The sequence below is a fragment of the Lissotriton vulgaris genome, unplaced genomic scaffold (genome assembly GCF_964263255.1).
Source record: "Lissotriton vulgaris unplaced genomic scaffold, aLisVul1.2 SCAFFOLD_2700, whole genome shotgun sequence".
Lineage (NCBI taxonomy): Eukaryota > Metazoa > Chordata > Amphibia > Caudata > Salamandridae > Lissotriton > Lissotriton vulgaris.
The window spans coordinates 211,458-238,045 of NW_028241161.1; the positions used below are offsets into that span (position 1 = coordinate 211,458).

General features: G+C 50.6%; 1 protein-coding gene across 1 annotated transcript in view; it reads left to right on the forward strand.

The window, feature by feature from the left end:
* The window catches only part of LOC147672097 (E3 ubiquitin-protein ligase TRIM39-like), a 136,863-nt gene extending 116,516 nt beyond the window's left edge, over nucleotides 1-20,347 (forward strand). The window contains exons 7-8 of the mRNA XM_086948036.1: nucleotides 16,360-16,924; nucleotides 20,118-20,347. Of these exons, the coding sequence (XP_086804162.1) occupies nucleotides 16,360-16,904 (545 nt within the window). The 3' untranslated portion in view covers nucleotides 16,905-16,924; nucleotides 20,118-20,347. The remainder of the gene's footprint in view (nucleotides 1-16,359; nucleotides 16,925-20,117) is intronic.
* The last annotated feature ends 6,241 nt before the right edge of the window (nucleotides 20,348-26,588 follow it).

Consider the following 26,588-nt stretch of genomic DNA (forward strand, 5'->3'; position numbering starts at 1 on the left):
TCAACAAAGCATCCGAGAATGGTATGTACCGAGGAACTACTTCACATTCGTCATCAGCGATGCCTTTTCTCACCCATTCGTTATATGGCAGTGGCAGTGGGACGCGCTTCACGTGGGATGCATGTGTCCACGCCTTGCGGCCCTGGATCCGGAGTGCGGTGCGGGTGGTGAGGAGAACTTGCCTCGGCTCCGACCACCTTGGATCCAAGCAGGACTTCCGCTGGTACTTCTAGACGACAACCCAGTCCCCGGGTTGTATAGTGTGTCCTTCCCCCTCCGGCCGCGGCTTCAGGGTGTCTGCTACCTGCTGATGAACAGAACGGAGATATTTAGTCAAAGCATACAGGTAATCTATCAACAAAAGGTATTCTATTTCCGAGAAACATTTAGGTCTAGGGACACCCCACACGTTGGCGGGACGGCCGAAAATGACCTCGTGAGGTGAGACACCTGTCGTGGAATTGACTGTCACTCTAGTGGAAAGTAAAGCCAAGGGGAGTGGGTCTGGCCAACGTAACCCTGTACTCTCTTGTATTTTGGCCATTTTTAACTTCAAAGTCCCATTGAACCTCTCTACCAAACCCGCAGCCTGGGGGTGTCGTGCTGCATGACATTTCTGTGATATCTGTAGTCCCTTACATATCTGTTCCATCAATTTGGCATTAAAGGATGTGCCGTTGTCACTCCAGATCACCCGGGGCAATCCGTAGCGAGAGAAATATTCCTTTATCAACATCTTAGCTGTTGAGCTAGCTGTACAATCCTTAGTTGGGAAAGCCTCCACCCACCTACTAAAGGAGCATACCACCACCAGGACGTACTTAAGGTTATTGACTCTCTCCATTTCAATATAATCCATTTGGATCACTTCAAAAGGAAAAGAAGGAGGAGCAAAATTGCCAATCGGGACAGGTGTTCCCTTTCCAGGATTATGTCTTAAACAAACCATGCACTGCTGCACTAAATGGGTTGCCACCTTGGAAATGTTCGTATTACTCCACACTGGGTCTAGTAATTTACATATTCCTTTCGCACTAATATGAGCTGGCCCACGAGCCATTGTCACCACTGGGAGGACATATGCGTCCGGGAGTAACTATCGTATTTTGTCTTACACATCCGTCCAGCACTCATCCAAGTCCAACCGTCCCCCACCATCCTTCCATGTCCTCAACTCATCCTCAGTCGCTTTTTCTTGTATGTTCTGCACACTTTGTAAAGTATTCATGAACATGTCAACGTCCGTTACCCACCTAGCTGGTCCTGCCACAAACATTCGTGGGAGTTTTGTCCTAGCTGTCTCCTTAGCTGTCTGATCTGCAAATGCATTGCCCCGTCCCACATCATCCACCACCGCTTTGTGTGCACTACATTTGATCACAGCCAGTCGTCTGGGAAGCGTCAATGCTGTCAATAGTCGTAATATCAACGGACCATTCTGGATCCTTTGTCCGTGTGATGTAAAAAACCCTCTCTCTGCCCATTGTCGCCCATAACTATGAGCCACGCCGAAGGCGTATTGGCTGTCAGTGTAAATATTCACGTCCAGTCCTTCACTCAATTCACACGCTCGCATCAATGCTATTATTTCTGCAGCTTGGGCTGAGTGGTACGGGACCCTAGAAGTCTCCACCACTGTTTTCAATGTTGTGACTGCATATGCTGCAGTTGAGGTACCATCCGTAAGTTTAAAACAGGAACCATCAACATACAGCTCCCCGTCGGGATCATCTAGGGGGGTGTCCGTTAAATCTATCCTTCCCTTCGTCTCCTCCTCTGTCCGAAACAAACAATCATGGACTTCATCGTCCTTTTCATCTGAAGGGATGGGTAGCAACGTGGCTGAGTTCAAAGTGGCACATCTTTTAATCGTAACATGGTGTGCGAATAATGTGAGCTCATAACCAGTAAGACGAGCATAGTTAAATGCTGCATCTGCGTTTTGTTCAATAAAGTGTCCACAGCATGCGGTACCATTACTGTGAGATCAGAACCCAGCACAAGCCCCGCCGATTGTCTAATTGAGACCGCAGCAGCCGCTGTAGCCCTTAGACAGCTCGGCAACGCTTTCGCCACATTGTCAAGCATAGCAGAAAAATAAACGCAAGGTCTCTGTTTCCCGCCAAAACATTGAGTTAGGACAGACAACGCGCAACCTTCCGTCTCATGTACATAAAGCACAAAAGGCTTCTCGTAATCAGGAGTTCCCAAAACAGGTGCAGAACACAAAGCAGTTTTTAGTGACTCAAAGGCTTCTTGACGTGCTGGAGTCCAGGGTAGGGGTTCGCGCACCTCTTTAGTAGTCAAATACAGAAGGGGTTTGGTTAGTAAGGCATAATTGGGTGTTCGAGGCATGAGGGCTGCTGAATTCATATCTGTGCATAGATCGCCGCCTAGTGTTGGGTCCGGATGATTGCACATTGTTGTCCTGGAAGAGTCTTCGAAGTATCACGAGATAGGTGGCTCCTCCCCTGGACTACAATGCGCATGGGCATCCTCTCCATCCCCAGATTGTTTTTTTCCACCACTGGGTTCGGATGTCTAATCTCTTACTCCAGTTACTTAACTTGTACTCTTTCTGTTCCTTAGGCCAAAAGGCCTTCTTAACGTCGGTATTGTATCGTTCTGTGCCTGGCCCTTTCGGTTCTTCGATCGGCGTCGAAAAAAGTTTCTCTCGACGACTCAGGCCCAGTCTACATCGACGATGGAACGGACCCCGTTTAAGCGGTGTCCTGTGTGTAATTCGAAATATTCGAACTTAGATGTGCACCCAGTGTGCAACACCTGTTTGTCCCCCGACCACGAAGAGTCAAAATGTTTCGCCTGCTCGAGGTTCCGGTCAAAGAAGACTATTAAACTTCGACGTGCGGCGAGGCAGTCGGCCCAACAGTCGGCTCCAGCACCTGCAAACATCTTCGATGCCGGTGACGAGGAACTCTTCCAAGATGAAGATGAGCCGGAAGATGACGTTCCCGAAGAAATGTCGGAACCAGCGTCGGAGCACGACTCCAATTTCGAAGTGGACGAGCCAGACGAGGAGTTCGCCCACGACCAGGATGTCGTCGAGGTAGGGGACGACGATCAGGCCCTTGCGGCCGTTGATGACGACTCCGGTGGTGAACCGATTCCGCCCGCAGTTCCGGGCCCTATCATTGACATTCAGCCCGCTCCGGCTCCGGTCGAGGCATCGCCGAAAGGCCTTAGCCAAGATCCATCCTTTCGGTCTACAGTCCCGCGACATAGCCAGGCTAAGACCCTTTCAAAGGAGCCATCGGTCGATTCCGTGAAATCGAAACCGAAACAGACGGAGACGAAATCGAAACCGAAACTACTCAAAATGGTGGTCGGTTCGACGTCGACGCACGCCTCGAAGGTTGCCATCGATCCTTCGACGCCGAAGCTGCCCGTCGGCGCCAAGACTGGGACTCCGAAGCAGGGCTCTGCCACCAAGACCGTCGCTTCGAAGGCCTCGGAGCCGGTGCCGGCGTCCACTGCCAAGCATGCCGAGAAGGGCAAGGGTCTTCCGTTCGGGAAAGCTCTCCAGCCACCCCTCTCGGGACTCAAGGCTGGGCTGGCGAAGAGGGTCGAAGCCACGACTAAGGACGCCCCAAAATTTTCGTGGACGCCCAAGGACGGAGGCGCACCGCGCAAGGAGGTCGATTCGACGCGCTCAAGCGAGCGGCCTACTCAGGCGTCGAAGAAACACGAAGCCGGCGCTTCCGGTTCGAAGCAGGCTGAATCAACACCACTTAAGTTTGGCCTTCCGCCCACTGCCCATCCAAAAACTCAAGAGGCCTCCAAGGTGGCGAAGGTGTCCTCGCATGCACAGGCCGTCTATCACGAGCCTTCTTACGACAACCAAACAAAACTGTTTATTGACTCGGAGTCGGGCAGGCTTACCATCCACAAGCGGAAGATCACGCCTGAACATCCTTTGGAGGGTTACAAGATTCCCCTCAAAAAGAAGATGGCCTCCGCCACCTCTCCGGTTCTTGTTGAACCTCTTCAGGACTACTCGCACCACACTGTTCATTCTCCAACTCAAAGTGAGGAGGACTCAACTGCAGACTATAGCCAGATGGGCTTCTCTTACAACACTGACACTGATCAGGATGTCTCCAATCAATTGTCTGGGGCGGCGGATCAAGGTGATGACCCTGATGACCCCCATACCGCCCCAGACTCTCAGTCCTACAATGTCAAACAGTCTCCAACTGAGGACACTGCGGTGTTCAATGCATTGATAGAGCGCGCAGCCCTCAATCATGACGTCGAAATGCATGCTGAGCCAGTGGATGAAGACTTCTTATTCGACACCTTCTCCACATCTGAACGCTCCACCAAGACTCTGCCCATGCTTAAGGGGGTCCTCAAACATGCCACAGCCATTTTCAAGGAGCCAACAAAAGCCAGAGTTATCAATCCACGGATCGACAAAAAATACAGGCCTGCTCCAGTGGACCCCACCTATATCAAAGGACAGCTCCCCTTGGACTCCCTTGTGGTGGCTAACGCGCGCAAAAGGGCAAACTCTCAATCAACGGGAGGCGCTCCCCCTCCGGACAAAGAGTCCAAAATCTTTGAGGCATCTGGGAAGCGGGTGGCTGCGCAGGCCGCTAACACTTGGAGAATAGCCAATACACAGGCCCTGTTGGCTAGGTACGACAGGGCGCACTACGACACCCTAGAACAGTTAATGCAGCACATGCCTGATATGTACAGAGAGGCTGCGGAAATGGTTATACAAGAGGGTAAACTGATCTCCAATGCGTCCATCAAGTGCGCACTGGACGCAGCGGACACTGCAGCAAGGGCAATCAATACTAGCGTGATGCTGCGACGCCACGCATGGCTGCGCATCTCTGGGTTTAAACCCGAGATCCAGACTACTCTTCTCAATCAGCCGGTTAATCCGGACTTCCTGTTTGGACCCGATGTTGACACAACACTCGAAAAAATGAAAAAAGACACTGAGACGGCGAAGTCCATGGGGGCTCTCCAGTCACAACAGTTTCGGAGCGGTTCCTTTCGTCGCTCCGGTAACAGGGGAGCAACAAGAGGTCAAGCTCTACAGCATTCCCAGTACGCCAAGGGCAACACGCAGTCTGCATACACTAAAAACAACAGAGGTGGATACCGTGGGAACAGCGCCAAAGGGAGAGGCCGCAGCAATAACAACGCCAGATCCTCCACTCCCAACAAACAGTGACTTCTTGTCACTGCCCCCCGACCATCTAACACCTGTCGGGGGGAGACTTCAGCAGTTCCTGCCGCTCTGGGAAGACATCACAACAGACAGGTGGGTGAGGCAACTTATCCGTTACGGCTATTGTCTAGAACTAACCTCCACCCCCCCCCCCCCCCAACATACCCCCAAGAAACCGTCCTATGTCCGCAGAGCACTCGCACTTATTGCAGCAAGAAGTCCTCTCCATGCTGCAAAAAGGAGCCATAGAACTGGTGCCTGCCGAAGAAAGGGGTGCAGGGGTGTACTCCTTGTACTTCTTGATTCCAAAAAAGGACGGGTCCCTAAGGCCCATTCTAGATCTCAGACCCCTCAACCAATACATCCTCTCGGAGCACTTTCACATGCTAACTTTACAACAAGTCCTGCCGCTGCTCCGTCAGGGCGACTTCCTAGCCACCCTGGACCTCAAGGATGCGTATTTCCACATTCCCATCCACCCGAGTCACAAGAGGTATCTCAGGTTCACAGTCAACGGTCAGCATTACCAATTCAAAGTCCTGCCATTCGGGGTCACTACCGCTCCCAGGGTTTTCACCAAGTGCTTAGCAACTGTGGCAGCGCACTTGCGCAGGGAAGGTATTCACGTGTATCCCTACCTGGACGACTGGCTCGTCCAGGCGAGGTCTGCCATTCAGTGCGGCCACGACATGTCGCGGACCATTCACCTCCTTCACAGTCTGGGGTTCTCTCTCAACTACGCAAAATCTCACCTGCAGTCAGCCCATGTGCAACAGTACCTGGGGGCGTCAATAAACACTCAGTCGGCCACGGCGCAGCCGGCCGCAGCCAGGGTCAACAGCATGCAGGCACTCATCCGGAGGTTCCGACCTCAGCAATCCCTCCCAGCACAGGTTTTCATGCAACTGATCGGCATGATGGCATCCTGCATATTCATAGTCCCGCACGCGAGGCTGCACATGCGACCCCTCCAAGAATGCTTAGCCCGTCAGTGGAACCAGGCTCATGGACATCTAAAAGACCTAGTGTTGGTGACCGGTCGTGCTTACAACTCTCTGCATTGGTGGAACCCACAAAACCTTTGCAGGGGACGACCGTTCCAGGAGCCTGTCCCACAAATAGTGCTACCGACGGACGCATCTCTCCAGGGTTGGGGGGCGCATGTCCTCCACTACACAGTGCAGGGACTATGGACAGCACAACAGCAACGGATGCATATCAATGTGTTAGAACTCATGGCAATCTTCATGGCACTGAAGGCATTCAAGTTGCACCTGTGCAACAAGGTCGTGTTAGTCCGGACGGACAACATGACCGCCATGTATTACATCCAGAAGCAGGGAGGCACGCACTCCCCGCAGCTGTCTCACCTAGCCCAGAGCATGTGGAAGTGGGCCATTCAGAGGAACATCTTCCTCATGGCGGAGCATCTCCCGGGTGTCGACAACCAGATGGCGGACCTGCTCAGCAGGCACAGTCATCAAATGCACGAGTGGGAGATCCACCCGTCGGTTCTCCATCCATACTTCCAACAGTGGGGTCATCCAGACATCGACCTGTTCGCCACAAGCGAGAACGCAAAATGCCCAAACTTCGCCGCCAGGTTCCCACACCCGCAGTCTCAGGGCAATGCGATATGGATGAACTGGTCAGGCAGATTTGCGTACGCTTTTCCGCCAGCCCCCCTCATAACTCTGGTGGCGCGCAAACTGCGACAGCACTCCATGACACTCATCCTGGTTGCTCCAACGTGGGCACGGCAAGCTTGGTACACCACGTTCCTGGAACTTTCAGTGGTGCCTCACCAGCGGCTGCACCTCACCCCCAGCCTCCTCACGCAGAGCCATGGCGACATTCAGCACCCAGATCCACAACAGCTGAACCTTGCGATTTGGCTCCTGAGGTCATAGTTTGGATACCTGAACTTGCCTCCTGAGTGTATGGACATCATCAAGGAGGCAAGGCGACCAACTACCAGGGCCTGCTATGCGGCCAAATGGAAGCGTTTTGTTATTTACTGCTCCAACAATAACGTTAACCCGTTGGACGCATCTACGCAAAACATCATATGTTACTTGTTGCATCTGTACCGATGCAACCTGGCGTACAGTTCCATCAGGATCCATCTGGCGGCCATAGCCGCTTACCTTCAAAACAGGCAACACCTTTCCGTTTTTAGGGTACCTGCCATTAAAGCCTTTTTGGAAGGCCTTAAAAGAGTGATCCCTCCCAGACACCCCCTTCACCAGTCTGGAACTTAAATATTGTTCTCACCAGACTCATGGGGCCACCCTTTGAGCCACTCCATTCCTGTGACATACAGTTCCTCACCTGGAAGGTGGCCTTCCTGATAGCTATTACATCCCTGCGGAGGGTCAGTGAGCTGCAAGCCCTCACCATTCAGGAACCCTATCTGCAAATCCATGCGAATAGAGTGGTGCTTCGCACCAACCCTAAATTCATGCCAAAAGTGGTTTCACAGTTCCACATCAATCAAAACATAGAACTGCCCGTTTTCTTTCCTAACCCAGATTCGGTGGCAGACAGAGCACTGCACACCTTAGACGTCAAAAGAGCTCTCCTGTATTACATCGACAGGACAAGACTTTCGAAAGACTAAACAGCTATTCGTTGCATTCTCTCCACAACATAAAGGCAACCCTATCTCCAAATCAGATATAGCCAGGTGGATTTTTAAATGTATCCAGATCTGTTATCAGAAAGCTAAACGCACACTAACAGTTCCCCCTAGGGCGCATTCCACACGCAAATTGGGGGCCTCCATGGCTTTCCTGGGTAATATTCCTCTAGAGGACATATGTAGAGCAGCCACATGGACCACTATACATACATTTACCAAACACTACTGCGTGGATGTACACTCCAAACAGCAAGCTGCTGTAGGTCAGGCTGTTCTCAGAACTCTCTTTCAGACTGCTGCAGCTGGCACGGGCACCCGCAAGTAAGGAGGACACTGCTATTTATTCTATGCACAGATATGAATTCAGCAGCCCTCATGCCTCGAACGGAATATGCTACTTACCAGTATGCATCTGTTCTTGGCATGAAGGGCTGCTGACATTCATATCGCCCGCCCTCCTCCCCGGTGCCTGTCGCAGCTGCAGCTCTCAGAAGCATTTTCAGGCATGGTCATCACTTTCAGTATTACACTCCATCTCTGCCACAATGGCGAAAAACAATCTGGGGATGGAGAGGATGCCCATGCTCACTGTAGTCCAGGGGAGGAGCCCCCTATCTCGTGATACTTCGAAGACTCTTCCAGGACAACAATGTGCAATCATCCGGACCCAACACTAGGCGGCGATCTATGCACAGATATGAATGTCAGCAGCCCTTCATGCCAAGAGCAGATGCATACTGGTAAGTAGCATATTCCATCCACTGGCGACAATACGAGGTTATGCCCAAAAAGGCGCGCACCTCTCGCTGCGTGTTAGGTACAGCCATGTTAGTTATCGCCTTGATGCGCTCCGGTGTCAACCTCCTCCCCTCCTTCGATAGGAGATGACCTAAGTAGGTAACCTCCTGTCGACAGTATTGAAATTTAGGAAGGGACACTTTGTGTCCATTTCGAGCCAGATGGTGCAACAATTTAACCGTAGCATCTCGACACCCATCTTTGGTGTCAGACGCTATTAAAAGATCATCTACATATTGCAATAAAACATTGCCCTCGGGGAGTTCCAAATCATCCAATTGAGCCTTCAAAGCCTGACTATAAATGCTGGGGCACTCGGTATAGCCTTGAGGAATTCTACAAAATCTGAAGCTGCGGCTAGCCAATGAGAATCCGAAAAGATGACAGATGTCAGGGTGTACCGGGATACTAAAGAAAGCATTTTTAAAATCCAAAACAGAGAAATATCTGGCGGTGGGAGGGATCATGGTCAAAATCGTTGTAATATTAGAGACCACCGGATATTGGGGTTCAACCGCCTTATTAATGTGGCGTAAATCAATCACAAAACGATAAACATCAGGTGCACCATCACCTGCATCAGCAGAGGGTCTTTTAAGAATCGGGAGAATGGGGCTATTACAAATGTTAGAGGCCGTCTCATCCACCACACCCGACTGTATCAAATCCTGTATTATTTGCAGCAAAGCCATTTCACCATCCCTAGATATTTTATACTGCGGTATTCGGGGCATTCGAGCTCCTACCTTAACCTTGATGGACACGGGGGCAATATCCACCTTTCCCACATCAGTATCACTACTGGCCCACAAAGTCTCCGGGATCCCCACAAACTCGGCTGGAAGAGGCTCGTCTTTTGAGAAGCACTGTTGCGCACGCGCAACAGTAGGACCCAAAGTGACATACACACCGTCCGGAGAACAATAAATGGTGGAATGCAATATTTTCAACAAATCCAAACCCAGAAAATTCTCGCCACAATTCGAAGTCAAAAGGAAAGGAGAGTCAATGGTGAAAGGACCAATCGTAAGTGTTAGAGGCTTAGAAATGGGGCTAATTACCGGAGTACCTGAGAACCCAACGGAAACATTATTCCTGCCAGACAGAGCCGCCCCTGGGACCTGAGAACGTGCTACAGAACTTTTCATAGCACCCGTGTTCACCAAAAATTTCTGAGGAGACCCCAACAAATCCACAGTCACATAGGGTCCTTGTTGATCAACATCCACAGAAACTGGTCCCATGCTCTGTCCTACGCTGTCCTAGTTATGGGAGAAACCTGTCATGTCATCCATTGCGTATGCGTCGTTGTAGTACTGGTTGTAGTACTGTCTGTCTCTGTCATGGTCATCCTCCTTTTGAAAATGTTGTCGATCCCTCTCTCCGTCAAAGCAATTTCTCCCTGGTCGCCTTTCTTCCTCAAACTGTCTGTCATCCCAGCGAAATTCACCACGACCTCTTCCTCTGCCTGGTCCAGCATTGGACCGAAGCTCCGGACAATCTCTCCACCAGTGCCCCTCCTTTTTGCAGTTTGCACACTGATTCGGCCCCAGCCTCTCTCTCTTCTCTCCCCTTCCATAGCTACTTCCACCTCGACCCGCTACCATAGGTGGGGCTCCACGTCCCCGACCCTTCGACACCTGCTGCAGCAGCACCCTTGTCTTCAAGTCTTTGGCTTTCTTTTCCTGTCTGTCTTTGTTCTCGTTCTCTCTATGTTCATAATACTGAGCCATACTCAGAATACCAGAGGGGGTGGACGTCGTCCACGTACTCTCCGATGCCTGCAATCTAGCCTCTATTTCTGGTAACAAGTTAGTTACAAACCTGTTCACAAAAATGCACAAGCCCCCATCCTGAGAGAGATCCTGACCACTAAAATCCAAAAAGGCATCCTCGAAACGAGTGAAGAAATGCGAAACCGCTTCGTCCTTCTTTTGTCTACATGCAGTCAACTTATCCCAATCCACCTTCTTTGAAGGAATAAGAGAGTGCATACATTTTATTATTCGCCCCGGTAATGCTAAGATCTCAGGTTTCGGTTTGTCTCCTGGCTTCCGTTCCTTATCCCAGTCCTTAAATTCCTCCCAAGTACCTCCCAATTCCTCTGCATGATCTGTACCTTTCACCTGTCTCCACACATCCACCGGAACCAGTAATCCAAAGAACAATTCTAAGTCAGCTAAAGTCATGACCGTTGAGGAAGCTGCTTCCGTCAATTCTTTGTAATAAGCAGTCGGTTTTTTCTAGAGTCGGGCAACTGCGCCTTCAGCGCCAACACTTCGCTCCGTTTCCAAGGCGTGTATACCCACTGTTCCTGGAAACGAGCCTCTACACGAGCTCTGGTCACATTATTAGTTACTGGGTCTACCACTGCAGGCACTTCAGGATGAAAAATAGGGTGAACTTCGCGCATTGGGTGCACTCCAGAAAAATAGGTCCCTCCTGCTGACGGCAACTCATTTCTATATTCCAGCAAAGTCCGCAGATTCTGTAACACATCCTTCATACTAGTGTTAGCCCTATAGGCTCTGTCCTTAATGTCATAAAGAACCCGGGGTGCCGTTCCACCATAACCCTGCTCCCACAACACTATCAGCGTCGCTGACATATGCCATAAAGCATGCTGCTGCATCAGAGGCTCATAATCCTTCACTGTAGACCAGATGTCTGCCAGTACATAAATAGGATTCCTAGCCCACTGACAAGCCTGATTAGCCACTATCGTTTTTTCATCCAACCCAACAGTAGAGCGTGTAAGCAATTTACGTACTTGGGTAAGTAACCCACTTCCACCACCTCGAGTCGGGGTTGTCAACTCACCTTGGGGGGTGGCACTAGCAGAAACAGTGGGAAGTGCAGAAGAGATCACAGAGGGGGCAGGTGGGCTCGCCGCAAAGAAAGAAACCAAAGGCGCGGTCATGGAAGAGGTGACAGAAGACAATGCTTGTTCAACATCTCTCAACAAAGTAGGGGCCGAAACAGAGGAAGTGGGGGTGCCAAACAAGGGAGGAGCAACAGTTTGTGGAACTGAAACCACCGCAGGGGAAGCAGAACCTGTCAACACGGGGTACAATGATTGCGGAGCATACGGGGGAGGGGGCCGAACATTCAAAATGTCCTCCATCTCATCTTGCTCTTCCTCTCTTATTACATAGCTTTTATCCGTCTGCAACCTATGAAGTCTATCTGTGCGCTCAATCTGTATCTCATTCTCTTTCTTAGTATGTTCTCTCGCCTTTTGTGCCATCGTCTGCGCTGCTCTCTTCTGAGCCACCTTCTCCTCTCTCATCTGTTGTTCCCTTACTTCCTTTTGCCACACCCTCAAAGAGTCGAACATACTCTGGCGGCTACGCTTAGCAAATAATCTGTCCTGCAAATAATCTAGTTTTGCCACATCAAAAGAACCAGTCAACGGCCATTACAAATCTACGTTACACTTAGTGTACATGTGCCACAAAGTATTGTACAAAATTGGAGTCAATCCATGCTTAACATACATCTCGAAATTAGGTGAGCTCTCCACTGGGGCGGGTTGGCTCTCAGCCAATCTAGTGTCCGAGACGCCGCAGCAGCACCCGAGGCACCGTAGCTTACTGAAACGCGGCATCTTCACCCACTCAATCACACATCAACACAAAATTCACACTCACCCTCTCACCAACACCCAGACCGCACAATCACTACTAAACACACACACATATATTCACGCTTCCTATGCGTCAAATCCCTGCCAAACACGTGTTACCAAAATGGGACAAGGCCCGTCGACCAAGTCCTGGAGAACCTGGACCCTACCGCAGACCGAACAGTACACTCACTATTCCGAGATTGGGGAACACATCCGCCACCCGAGCGGCACTACAGATCGCTGCACCCTTTACCACAGGAGACCCTGGACCCGCTCCCAACGAACCACACACTCTAGGGGTTCGGGGTGAGTCCCAAAATCCGCCCGCAATGAGCCACGCCTCGACCGCAGTACCACCCGGTCGTATGACCACAAACAAACGTCCACCCAACCTCCGCCAAGTCTGTCAGAGCACCACTCGCACTCTGAGTTCCCCGGAGCACACTAGCCCGAGGAGCACACAGGCTCCTCCAACCACTAGAGACACTCCGGTCTCGGAGACACACCAGTCTCTTGGAGCGTCCCAGCTCCCTCAATCAACAGTCAGACCACTCACCTTCTATACGCGGTACCGACGTCTACCGTTCTCCACCCCCGGCTGCTGGGACCAACACGGTCAGCTCCAAAGTTCCGCCTTCCGGACCCCGGCGCAGGATCATGAACCAGGACCTCTCCCGATCAGCAGGGTGGGGCAGCACTGCGAGAACCAAGCTCGGCATCAAATGGGTGCCCGGACCCCCCGTGCCGACCAGAGGGTCCCCGGCCTTCTGCTACCCACTTACGGGTGAGAAAGATCCTTATCGCGGGGTTCCTGTTCGGGCGCCATCTGATAAGCGTGGTTCAAATCCACCCGAGTGACTTACCGCACTCACCTATAATTACCAAGTAAGAAGTCAGCTGGACAGTGGAGAAGAATAAACCAAGTATTTTATTAGGCCACAAACTCCCATATGAGAGGGCCCTGTCTGACCTCACCCCTAAGAGTGCGCCGAGAGGACTGATTCATCTCATCACAGCAATACGTTATAACATGGTACAGCAAAGTAGAACATGCCCATACTGGAAAAGTACTGGACCCCAGAGAGGGTGAACAATGGCCTCACACAAGAGGCATCTGCACCTGCAATAGCAACATTTGGTTATCTCTGCCCAAGGCTGCGGAGCCGGGCCTCTGCATCTCCAGCGCATGAGAACATTACTGATTAGGTTTTTGTTATTAGTTTCGGCCACAGTTAGCTAAGAAACGAAAACTGCTGCGTTCAGGGTTTTTCCTATTCCTACGGGAGGGGGGAATGAGCGAGTGCGACTCGCACGCAGAGAGAAGCACCCAAAATGGTGGCACACAAGCTAAGCTAAGAAAACTGAATTAACTCACACGCATAAATGAATAATGAGATGGGGAATACAAACGTAAATGCATAAATGAATACATCATTAGTTAGACACATTATGCTAACTCATAAATGTAAATGTAAGTGGGCGGGGCATCGGAAAATGAAACCTATCACTGCACAGCGCTCCAGTCTGCGCAGCGCTCCAGTCTCTGCGCAGCGCTCCAGTCTCTGCGCAGAACTCCAGTCTCTGCGCAGAGCTCCCGTCTCAAGCTCCAGGTTCTGCACAGGGTCCAGCCTCTGCACATAGCTTCAGTCTCTGCACACTCCCTGACAAGTGCAGAACTTTGAGCACCCCACTTTCTGCACAGCCCTACAATCCCAAAAGAGCTTTACCCTATCTGCATAGCTCTATACTAAGGCAAACTGGGCACAGCACAACACTGTGCACATTCCTTCACAGCATAATCAAGTCTCTACAAAGCAGCAATCTCCGCACAGCATAGTTACATCACTGCATAGCCCCAATCCCTACACACCATAGTCCAGTCTCTGCAATTTCAATCCCTACACCGCACAGTCCAAACTTTACACTGCCTCAGTCCCTACGCAGCATAGTCCAAGCTTTGCATACATCGGTCCCTGCACAGCATAATGCAATCTGCACAGCCTCAATCCCTACACAGCATAGTCCAGTCTCTGCACTGCCTCAGGCCCTTGGCTTTGCACTCCCTCATCACCATACAATGACCACTGCCTCCTCTCAGCGCTCCCAGATGTTTCCTTACACCGCCTCACCAGTGCTCCACTCTGCAGTGACCTCCCTCTGTTCATGTTTATTCTGTTGTGGATCGCGAACCCCATTCTGGTTTCCTTTGTCAAGTCTCAGGCGGACCCCACAACCCAGATAGTTCCAGGGTGTCATATCTGAGAGTCCAGCGCTCCACCGCTCCTGGCTATATCAGATGTGCCCTGCTTGCATTATCACATTGAAATAATTGGATATTATCCCCCAGATGCATCAAGCATCCATTTTGCGATTCCTTTTTAGCGAAAAATAACAATTCGCTAATAACGAATAGCAAAATGCTATGCAAGAAGAACTCGCTTAAAAAATAGCGATTTCTTAAAATTCCTTAATTGCGACTCGCAAATTGCGAGTCGCAATTAAGGAATGAATGGGAAGATAATCTCAATTTGCGATTCTCAATTAGAGAATTGCAAATTGAGATTGCAATTTCAAGGGTGTTAAAAGCGGTACAAAAGGGGGTGGTGATGGACGGAGCATCTGAATCAATCAAACACTCACACCCAGTCAAAAGATCTGGGTTTTATCCATCACCGTTCTTTAGCCCACTCTGCCACCCCAGTTCAGACATGGCTATATGCAAATGTCTGAACTGGGGTGGCAGAGTGGGCTAAAGAACGGTGATGGATTAAACCCAGATCTTTTGACTGGGTGTGAGTGTTTGATTGATTCAGATGCTCCGTCCATCACCACCCCCTTTTGTACAGGGTGTCAAAAGGACACCCTGTTGCCCCCCTGAAATCTGCATATGGGTACATCTTGCACACACACATGCCCCAAGGGCGAAATCACAATTTTTTTTAACTTTGATGCATTGCATTTAAGGAATCTCAATTTGAGATTCCTTAAATGCAAGAGCAATTTAAGTAATCACAATTTTGCGATTTCTTAAATTGTGATTTTTGCATTTGGGATGATGCATCGCAAATGCAAAAATACTGGTCGCGAAGGGGCAGATTCTGAGAATCTGCCCCTTTGCGAGCGGATTTAAGCTTGATGCATCTGGGCCTTATTGATTAATATCTGGTAAGTTTTAATAAACCAGGGCTGTGTGAATCAAAGTGTCAGAATACACCTGCCTCAATTACCTCTTCTGTGCAGAAACTTTAAAGTGATGTTTGTAGTGTTGTGATTGAATTTACATTGAAAATCCTACAAGAAAGCTCAGTTTAGAAGTAAAAAACGAAGAACATGGCCTTTCAGTTGGTTATATAAAAAAATGAAATAAAACTTGTTAAACAGGAGGCAGCCATATGCACTTGGACGCCTTGGTTTGTAACACTTCTCACACGGATTTTGCGTCTCCATATTTCTCCCATATTTTGGTTTTCGATTTTTAAACCACAGCCTGTTTATCGTGAAAAAGCGGTGTCATTTTCGGCAGAGAGTTTGGCAGAAATGTGACCTTATGGTGCTTATGGCCAACAACGTGGAAAAGGAAATTACAATTTCACCGCTAAAGAAGGGAACTTGGATGGATGTCACTATGGAGGTGTGAAGACTCGGGGTTGGGAGCGCTTCTACTTTCATAAAACCATATAATCAGTGCCATTGATTTAAATCAGTTACTTATACGGATTATGTTGAGAACCTGTTTACTTACATTTCGTATTCTGTTATTCTTGTGGTATGAGACGTTTTCCCTCAATGTTGGGAACCTAGAACCGGCAGTCTAGAGCCAGGCACCAAGAACCGGGTACACCAGACCCCGGCAGTGCCCCCTCTCCAAAGCTGGGTTGCCTCTTTTCTTTTTTCAGTATTAGAGCTTTTTATTTCTGATAAAGAAGGCAACCGAAAAGTGCCAGGACTGTATGATTTATCAGTAGAATATGTATGGATAGATGGCTAAGAGGTGGTATTGTGAGGACCTGCGTGTGGGTGCTCGTGGTTGGAGTTGTAATTACTACTGTCATTGGCTGCTGATCTCTGCTTCTCTCTCTCCTGCAGCTGCGGTGACCCTGGATCCGGACACTGCTCAGCGAAGGCTCGTCCTGTCCGAGGCCGGAAGGAGCGTGAGGCATGGAGACAGAGCACAGGATCTGCCCGACACGCCCCAGAGATTCGATCCTGTCATCATTGTCCTGGGGAGAGAGAGGCTGAGCTCTGGGAGGCATTACTGGGAGGTGGAGGTGGGGGACAAGACGGCCTGGAGCCTGGGGGTGTGTGACGAGTCTGTGAGCAGGAAGGGGTGCGTTATGTACTCACCTAAGAATGGATACTGGACAGTGTGGCTCAGAGATGGTGAATACAGAGCTCTCACTGACCCTCCTACCCTCCTGACCCCCAGTGGGCCCCCCAGGGCTGTGGGTCTCTTCCTGGACTATGAGGCGGGCAGGCTCTCGGTGTACAATGTGGATGACCGGTCTCTGCTCTTCACCTTCTCTGGGGCCTCCTTCCCCCCTACCCTGCGGCCTTTCTTCTGTCCAGAGCCTAACGATGGAGGGAGGAATGCGGGGGCGCTGTGGATCCGCCCGATGCCGGGGCTGGAGTGAAGAGACTGTCTGCAGTGCAGGTAAGGCGAAGGAGCACTGTAACCGGGGAAAGGAGCTGAGTATAATGTAACTTATTGTCTCCCTCTCAGGGAAGGTTACTGTATGTATCATCATTACAGATGAGTAGTAATATCCAGAGGCGAAATGGAGGCAAATTTCGGGGAGGGGGGTGGGCAAGAAATGTATTCGAGGGGGGGGGTAATTCTTCCAGAAATCGGCAGAGGGGAGTTACAGGGGCTCTAAAAGGCGTGAAAAAAAGCCTCCTTAACAAGTAGATGGTCTTTTAAAGACCTGTGAAGTCCTCGGAAGTGGCTGTGTATGTGTGTCCAGGAAGCTGTCTCACCCCTGGTTTACACACACGAACGCCGAGGTGGGGGGGGGGGGGGGCTTGAAGCCCTTTCAGCCCAATGGGCGTTCCGCGCCTGGTAATATTACAGAGGGTGCAGGGCTACAGCCACATCTGCCGACTGAGAAACCAGGTCCAAACCACGGCTCAACACTTTTTTATTTTATCTAGTGCGATTTCATATAGCGCAAACATTACCCGGAGGTGTCAGAGCACTCAAGGAAGCGATGAAAACAGGAAAAAACTGCACATGTACAAGTTGAAAGTCACTCAAGGAAGAGATACAAACAGATAAACTCTAAAATCACATAGAAATGGTAGTAAGTACAAAAGTCTACTACATATACTAATGGTTAGAGTTCTATATATACAAATAGTAAATTCACACAGGATTACATTTTAACAGCAATTAGGCTTGGACAATTATATAATACATATTTACATATACATATATATTTAAGGCCGTCAAGCAAAAGGAGAAAAACGATCAAGGGTCATCAGGAGGAGTCGTGAGGGAAGAAGGAAAGGAACAAATGTCAGAAAAAATGTCGGGTCCGGGTTGTGGGTGTAGACGAAGACCATCTAAAAATTATTTTTTTTTTAAAGCGGGAAGTACAAAAGTCACCAAAGTCCAGAATCCAGAAGTACCCCGAGAGCAGGATTACATTGAGTAGAGTCAGAGGTGGCACGCAGCATAGGAAAGGACTCGCTGGCGAGGGACTGGCTGTTGAGATGGTCCGGAGTTATCAGGAGGCATTATGTGCTCCACAGGTGCCATTTTGGAGTCCGGTAGCGCCGATTTAAGAGTGCGGGGCGTTGGTATACAAACCTTGTTCTGCATGTCTTGCCCGTTTCTTTGCCCGCTGCCGCCCCCAGATACCCGCCTCAATGCCTACCTGGGCAGTCCGCACCTCTCCCAACGAGGGCCGTGGCATCAAGGGGCAATGGCGGCCGCGTTTTTCCGTTTTGCGCCTCTGCATCGTAGGTCTCCTTCACCGCAGGCACCGCTCACCAGTCCACGGCGCCTGAATGCATCAACTCGGGGCACACACGGGAGCGGCGATCCACTCACTCCCCCCTGTGATTCTGGAGAAATCCCTTAATCTCCACGTGTTAAAGAAAAAAATCTGACCTTTTTTGTGTAAACTGTGCTCATGTAAAGCACCCCAATGCTTTTGTGCAGAGTTGGCACTATCTAAAATTGCAAACACAAATGTGCACTGCAGGTAGCAGAGGGAAAAAAACACAAACACGCTCCTGCTTCTGAAGCACAGAGACAGAGTTCTGGAGCACAGGGGGTTTCTTCCCTCATAAACTCAAAGGGAAGGATTGAGTAAATCTTGGAAGTCTGCCTCAAGATTTGGGACCATTAATTACTTAATGTTCATTCCTTAGGCAGGAGGGGTGTGAGAGAGCAAACGTAAATGACTGAAATAAGAACGTAGTTGCTAAATGTCGTGTGAAATATTTCTGGGAAGTTTAGGGTTTTCTTTAGAACCTGCCAGTAAATTGCATGATGGGATATGTAGTTTTACTGGCTCAGAGCAAGGAGAACACAAAGTAATATTGGGTAATACATCAGCATTGGCTGAAGGTGTCACATATGCCCCAGTGTCACTTAGCAACTATGGAAAACAAGCGTAGGAAAAACCAATTGGTCTTGCATTGATAAACTGGTGCATTTTACAAAGCATATCCCACAAAAATAAGAAACAAAAAAGAAAACCTGATGATACCAAAAGAGGTTTTAATTTAAAAACACACAAATAACCACAATAGAACAGTGTGAATGTTCCATATCAGGCAGTTGTACAAGTATACCTAGTGTAGTTTCAATAACTATCACAGGGAAATATGAATTTTATTTTTTTTTGCAAATAAAAGATGCCATTGCCTTTAAATTACTGTAACTGGAAGTCATTGGTCGCTCTTGCACGGAGCAACATGGTGCAAGGGCAACGCAAACCTTGCATGGGATTTATGAAGCCACACATGGCCACTTTGCATGGCCCGGAGTGGCTCCATAAATCTATAGTAAGATAATGCAGCGCAAATCGCTGCGTTGCCTTACTGTGCCCTGGCAAGGCATTCCATGGGCATTGCGTGGGTGTTCCCATGCCACTTCCAGGGTTTTTGACCCATTCCCAGATTTACCTGAACTGGTAGACCCGAGAATGCGCCAAAAAGATGCCCCTTCTCAGGTGGGACGTAACAAGGATACATATCTTTATTTCTCCTCGTTACTTCCTCTCTCTATATGTCCTGCATTCTGCAGCACACATAGAAAGAGAAATATGCCTCAGGATTGTTTTTGTGCAGGAAGGTGATCCTTCCTGCACAAAAACAATCCTGCATGTAGGGCAGGCACCCTTGCACCATAGGCTGCCTGCATTGGCGCTAGGCCACCAAAATGGCGCAAGCGCAGGGGAAAAGAAGGATGCTCCTTACAACCTAAAATATAACAAATCCTGCCCTTTCCTTGTCGTGTAGTGCAACAAGATGACTTGCTGCGCAACACAGTGTGACATTCTGGTACATTGGCCACCTAGTTTAAATACACAAATACAAATTAAAAAAAAAGAAGTGGAAAGAAATAGTAATTTGCAACGTAAACCATCGGCCCACACACCTTGGCACAGAAGTTCACATCTTTTTAGGCTGATGTGCAAATGTTATCAGGAAAAGGCTGCTACTCACATTAGAAGAGAGCCAATGGCTGAAGGGCGCTGACCCATTCCCCTATATTGGATGTTGCGGTGGGCAGAAGCAAAATATGAATGACAAAAAAAAAAAAATATTGATGAAGAGCTTCAACATGTATATGTATGTTTGAGTGTATTTTTTACTTGTATATTGCTTGATTACAGGAGGCTGACAAGACCGCTAAAGCTACCTCTGTGCCAGACCTAAAATGACTGAAGAAGGCCAGTTAAGAGGTGACTACAGAAACAATAGAGAACCAGCATTGAGAAAGCCAATAGGTACAATGCTGGCTGCCAGACTTTTGGATTTGTGTATGTTTGTTTTGTCATGTTTATTGTAAAATCTTTATTGTTGGGGGAGCTGCTGTTTCCTGGTCATTAAAAAAACATTGGCTAAAAGTACAAATATTTTTGGATCTCAAAATGCACGAAATATCATAGCAGTGGCCGGCTCTAAAGGCAACTACTGTGTGAGGCTGAAATAGACACAGACTTGAGGCGACTATCAAAACTTTTACGCACAGTGTAGAAGGTGCTTTAAGCACAGTACAGAGCTGCATGAAGGAAAAGTAGGTGTTGTTGAGAAGCCATTCTAGGCACAATGGAGAACATCTCGAGATAACCATTAAAAAACTTCTATTGAGTAGTAACACTCTTGCCATTGTATGACAGATCAAAAGAGAGACAAATATAGAGATGCGGGGCGTCTGGCCCTTCGAGGGCACCCGCTTCTCGTGCAGTAATGTGAATTATTATTGTTGGACAAATCGTCTCAGGTGATTAAGACTTCCACAAATGTCACTGAGATGTTTTCAAACAGCCTCACATGTAATCTTAGACACTGTATTTAAATAAGGGTTAGCTTGGCAACTCAGTGACTTACTTTCCTGGTATTTGGTATGGTGTAAAGCTCCTGGACCTGCTTAGCCTGATCACATATTGGTTGGTTCAGTTACTGATTTCAAGCCAACAGATGGACAGCGTTGAAAGGCGATTCAGGCCGCAGCCGGCTCTTTAACCCAACGTCATGTACTGTAAGGTGGATTTGTAGAGCACCTCTTGTCACCTGTGAGGGTATCAAGGCGCCAAGACATGTCCTAGACAGCGCCAGCTGTAGGCCTAAGGATTATTCGATTAAATTAACAAATGTAGATTCTATGTCAGGACCGGAGGCTTCAGATTATGCTTTTCTCTCTTCGCTGTTTATTAACATAACATCGCACAGCAGCCAGAAAAGCATCAAAACTTGAAAAATTTTTAGTATTCCCAACACAGGAATATCAGAAAACATCGTAATAACATTTTTTAATAACTACAAATCCCATGAGATCAACATTAGGCAGTCCTTTCTTAGTGTCCATAAATCCCAATATAAGGCGTCCAACCAACGAACTCCTCCTCTTTCTTCGCTGCTTCGCAGCCAGTTAAGTGCAATCCCCCCTCTCTTGCACATTTTGTGTTTGTTGAGGTTTTGTGTTTTTTCTCATGTTCTATTAGAATTGACTGTTGCTTTGGGGGGTCTGTGGGGTTTTTTTCCCTTCCAGAGCCCCTTCCATCGCGGGGACGCCTTCGCCCCTTACGCGATGTCCCCGTGTATTCCGCGGTGTTGAGTTCGCCGCTAGAGGGCGCCATTGCGTCTCGCCTGCCCGCGCGCAGCTTCCGTCTCGCTGATTGGAGCAGCGCTGGGGAGTCGACATCGCAGGTGCCCCGCTGCCGCCTAACCCTGACGCCCTTTTGGGTTGTACTGTCCTATGCTTGAACGCCCCGGTGGGGTCTGTACTGGTGGTTGTAACTACGTTGAAGCCTGCGGGCGATTCTTTCAGCACCTTTTCCTACATCAGCTTCCGCTGGGGTGTTCCCCACTCGAGCGCGCTGGGAGGCGGTGAGACCCGGTCTCTGGAGAGAGGGTCGGCGCGCTGTGAAGGCTGGTGCTGCCTTTTTGATTGCCCGGTTCCACCGGCCTACAACCCTTGCTAACCTTCGGTTAGCCCACACGTGGCTGTCTGTGTACGCCATCGGAACCCTCAGTTTCCGATTTCTTCTCTACTTCGTGGTGGACGCCATGGCTGAGGGGTACTATGTCGAGGAGGAGGAGTCACGCCAGTACCTCCAAGACGACGAGTTCTATGCGGCTGTGGACCAGTCGATTTACCGGTGCGTGCAGGAAATCGTTGGGCCTATGGAGGACAGACTTTCAGCCCGCATTGTCGAAGAATGTGCCAAGTTGGCACCGGCCCTAGGGGGGTCGCCCGCCAACGATCCTTGCCGGCCTCCGGCGGCCAAGAAGCCACGTGGGGACGCGGGTCCCAGTGGTTCACAAGGTGTGGACAAGGACGCCTTCGAGCGCCTGCGCGACGCTTTCCTGGCTAAAGCATCCGGGTCGGCCTCCGAGGCGCCTCCGCCTCAGACCCCTTCAACGCCTGCGGACATTGTCCCGGCCTCCCCGGGGGTTGTTTCCCCCGCGGATACGGACGACGACGACGACGAGGACTCCGTGCGGTCATGGCGACCGGCGTCCAATTCGACGGAGTTGCCCAAAGACACTTCAGGCATGCTGGACCAGGACGAAATCATGCACCCGCGGTCGGCCGCTTGGGCGCCTGGTGACAAGGTGGCGCAATTGGTAGCGGGCCGCCTCCGCAAGCCCTTGGAGAAGGAGGCGCGCAGCTGTTTGAGGGGCGAATGTCCCCGCCCGACTTTGGATGGGAAGGTGGCCATGACGCCGGAGCTCGATGGGAAAATGGCCACCTTCATGGCGAAGTTCGTGAAGGACCCCCCGAAGGGGATCGACCGTTCCTGGCGCTCCTGCCAGAACAAGCTTTTGGACACCATTGGCCCCCTCACCAAGATCCTCGATATGGCCGAGGAAGCCAAGGTGTCGGGAAGCGCCATTTGCCCGGAAGTACTGTCCAACTGGGCGCAGCTGGCTGTTATCTTCCTGGGGAATGCCAACTGTGCCCTTTCGACCGAACGGCGTCGGTCGCTACTGATAAAACTGGATCCCAAGTTGGGCGATTTGGCTTCGTCGGAAGCTGGCGCTGTTGCCCAAGGAGGGCTCTTTGGCGAGCCGTTCATAAAAGAACTGGGGAAGTTTGTTTCCACTTTCACCTTCCTGGATAAGGCCCAGTCGACCATCAAGCGGGTCTTCCACCAGCGTTTTTCCCGGGGGGCTGGTCGTGGTAGGGGCCTCACGACCGGCCGTGGTGGTCAGCAACAGCCCGGAAAAGGGCACGGCTCCGGCAGAGGAGGCTACAACTCCTCCGCGAATTACAACAACTTTTACCCCACCAGAGGTCAGCGTTTCAGAGGACGCGGAAACTTCCGGAACGACTCCGGCGGCAACAATTCACACGGTGAGTGTTATCCCTGCAGATCAGGTGGTTATTGGGGGGAGGTTGGCGTGTTTCCCCCAGGCGTGGGAGGCTATTACAGCGGACGCAGGGGTCCTTTAGACCGTGCGGGGGTTCCGCATAGAGTTTTACGACCGGCCGCGCCAGGTAGAGCCTCCTCGGCCCATAACGTTTTCTCAATCGGACGCGCTCTTGATCGACGAAGAAGTCTCGGCGCTGCTGCGCAAGGGGGCTATTTGTCGAACAACGTGCCACGCCCTGGGTTTCCTGAGCAATATTTTTCTTGTGGAAAAGGTGGACGGGGGCAGACGACCAGTCATCAACCTCAGGGAGTTCAATGGCTGGGTGGTGTACAACCACTTCAAGATGGAGGGCATCCATCTTTTGAGGGACGTTTTGCTCCCGAACGACTAGATGGTCCGTCTGGACCTCAAGGATGCGTATCTGGTGGTTCCGATTTACCCCCCGCATCGTCGTTTCCTTCAGTTTTGCTGGAAAGACATGGTGTTTGAGTTCAAGGCCCTTCAGTTCGGTCTTTTCTCGGCCCCTTGGTGCTTTACAAAAATTCTGCACCCGGCCATCGAAACCCTGCGGAGTCAGGGGATTCGGCTGATCGTCTATCTGGACGACATCTTGCTGCTGGGCCAGGACCCGAGCAAGTTGGCCGCCCATCTGTCTCAGACAGTCTCCCTGTTACAAGGTCTGGGGTTTATTGTCAACAGGGAGAAGTCGGTTTTCACCCCCGCCCAGCAGATGGTGTTCCTGGGCTTTGTGGTGGACTCGGTGACATCGACTCTCAGTTTGCCGTCCAGAAAGATGGCCAAAATCAAGCATGTGCTTCGGCAAACTATCTCCAAATCACACACCTCCCTCCGGCAGGTGGCCAGAGTAGTAGGCCTTCTCTCATCGTCCATTCAGGCGATATTCCCGGGCCCTCTTCACTATCGGGCTCTTCAGCGATTGAAAGCGCATCATTTGCGCAGAGGGCTCTCCTACGACCGCTTGATTCCCCTGTCGGTGGAGGTCAAAGAGGAAATGTCTTGGTGGCTCGCCCACATGGAGGCGTGGAACGGCCGCGCGATTTTCGGGTCCGTTCCGGACTTAGTGATCGAGTCCGACGCCAGCAGGTCTGGCTGGGGCGCCCGCTGCGGGGATTTCTCCACAGGCGGCGCTTGGTCGTCCGACGAACAGCGACTTCACATCAACTGCTTGGAACTTCTAGTAGGTTCGTTCGCCGTCCGTTGTTGGACGAGGGACTCAGTGAAGTCATGCGTCCTTCTGCGGATGGACAACGTCTCAGCGGTTCAGGTATGTGAACCACTTAGGGGATCCGCGATCAAGAGCCCTTGCGGACCTGGCGAAGGACTTTTGGGATTATTGTCTCGCCCATCAAGTCTCGGTTACGGCGGAATACCTGCCGGGTCGGGCCAATCAGGTGGCGGATTGGCACTCGAGATATCTTCGAGACTCCAGCCTGTGGAAGCTGGATGTTCAAGTGTTCCGCTGGCTGGCGGCATGCTGGGGACCGTTTTCCATAGACCTGTTTGCGTCCCGTCTGGACTTCCAGCTCCCGAGGTTCTTCAGCTGGAGACCGGACCCCTCGGCGGAGGCGACGGATGCGTTCCTCCAAGACTGGAGTCAGGAACGGCCGTATGCCTTCCTGCCTTTCTCCATGATAGTACGGGCCGCGGCCCAGATTCGCCGGCAGATGGCGGACGTGGTGATGGTGATGGTCGCAAGTGTGGTTTCCAGTTCTGCTGGAACTTTCCTGGGATTCTCCAATCCTACTCCCCCGGCTTCCTCGTCTTCTCCTCAATCCAGACGGGGTCCCTCACCATCTCCTCCAGGGCTCTCTCTGCCTCATGGCATGGAGGCTTTCAGGCGACGTTGGTCGCTCCCTGGCCTTTCGAACTCAGCTCAGCACTTTTTGTCCAAGGCCTGGGCAGGCAGCACTGCCAAGAGGTATAGATCGGCTTGGACCAGGTGGGTTCGTTGGTGTCTTCAACGGGATTTGGATCCCATGGTCGCAGGCCTCGTTCCTATCCTGAATTTCCTTGCAGAACTCTCTACCGCCGGCTTAGCAGACCGGACGATTAATACGATACGTTCTGCCATATCTGCGGCTCATGTGCAGCTGGATGGAGTGGCGGTCGGGGAACATCCCCTGGTATGCAGGCTCCTTAGGGGAGTGCGTCTGGCTTTACCGCCGGAGCCACGGTATTCCGTCCTGTGGGATGTCAAAGTGGTGTTGAACCTTTTTCTTTCCTGGCAGCCTAACAGGTATCTTTCCTTAAAGGAACTGTCAGCTAAACTGGCGATGCTCCTGTGCTTAGTGTCTTATCGCAGGGTGTCTGCCGTGCGTGCCCTTGATGTCACGGCGAGAGCGTTCTCCCCGGATGGGGTGACCTTTACCGTGGGCCGACGCACAAAATCGGCTACGAGGTCTATTTCCTATCCGGCATTTGCAGATGCCCCTAAGTTGTGTGTGGTACAGTGTTTGAAGACCTATGAGGATGTCACAACGGAACTTCGCCCTCCGGGCGAACGGCAGTTACTGATTGCGCTGCGCAAACCGCACAAGGCTGTCTCTTCCCCCACTATTGCCCGGTGGGTACGTTGGGTGATGCAGGAAGCTGGTATTGATACGAGGCAGTTCGGAGCTCACTCAGCAAGAGGGGCCATGGCCTCTAAAGCATTTGCCCTTGGGGCACGATTAGAAGACCTCATGCGCGCTGCGGACTGGTCTTCGGATTCCACCTTCAAAAGGTTCTATTTTAAGCCAGTGGTGGATATTGCTAGTTTGGTGGTGGACAAGCTTTAAACAAGCATAATCTGAAGCCTCCGGTCCTGACATAGAATCGAAATTTGCCTAGCTTAGTAACGGTAAGTTTCAATTCTATTAAGGACACGGAGGCGAGGATTATCCCACCCATACCTCCTGCGGAGATCCCGCCCGTACTGGAGTAAGTAATCCGTTTTCCGATTTGCAGTATGGTTACTGTTTTCTTGGGTTGCATGTCGATTGACTTGATGCTCTGCTTTGTTGATTTGCCTTCATGCTTAGCGGGTATGGCTTAGCTCACGCTGTTCTTTTTCCGCCAGGGAATGATGGTGCGAAACGAGATGCTTGAGACTTTGGCCTGACTCGCCACGAAGAAAGAGGAGGAGTTCGTTGGTTGGACGCCTTATATTGGGATTTATGGACACTAAGAAAGGACTGCCTAATGTTGATCTCATGGGATTTGTAGTTATTAAACAATGTTATTACGATGTTTTCTGATATTCC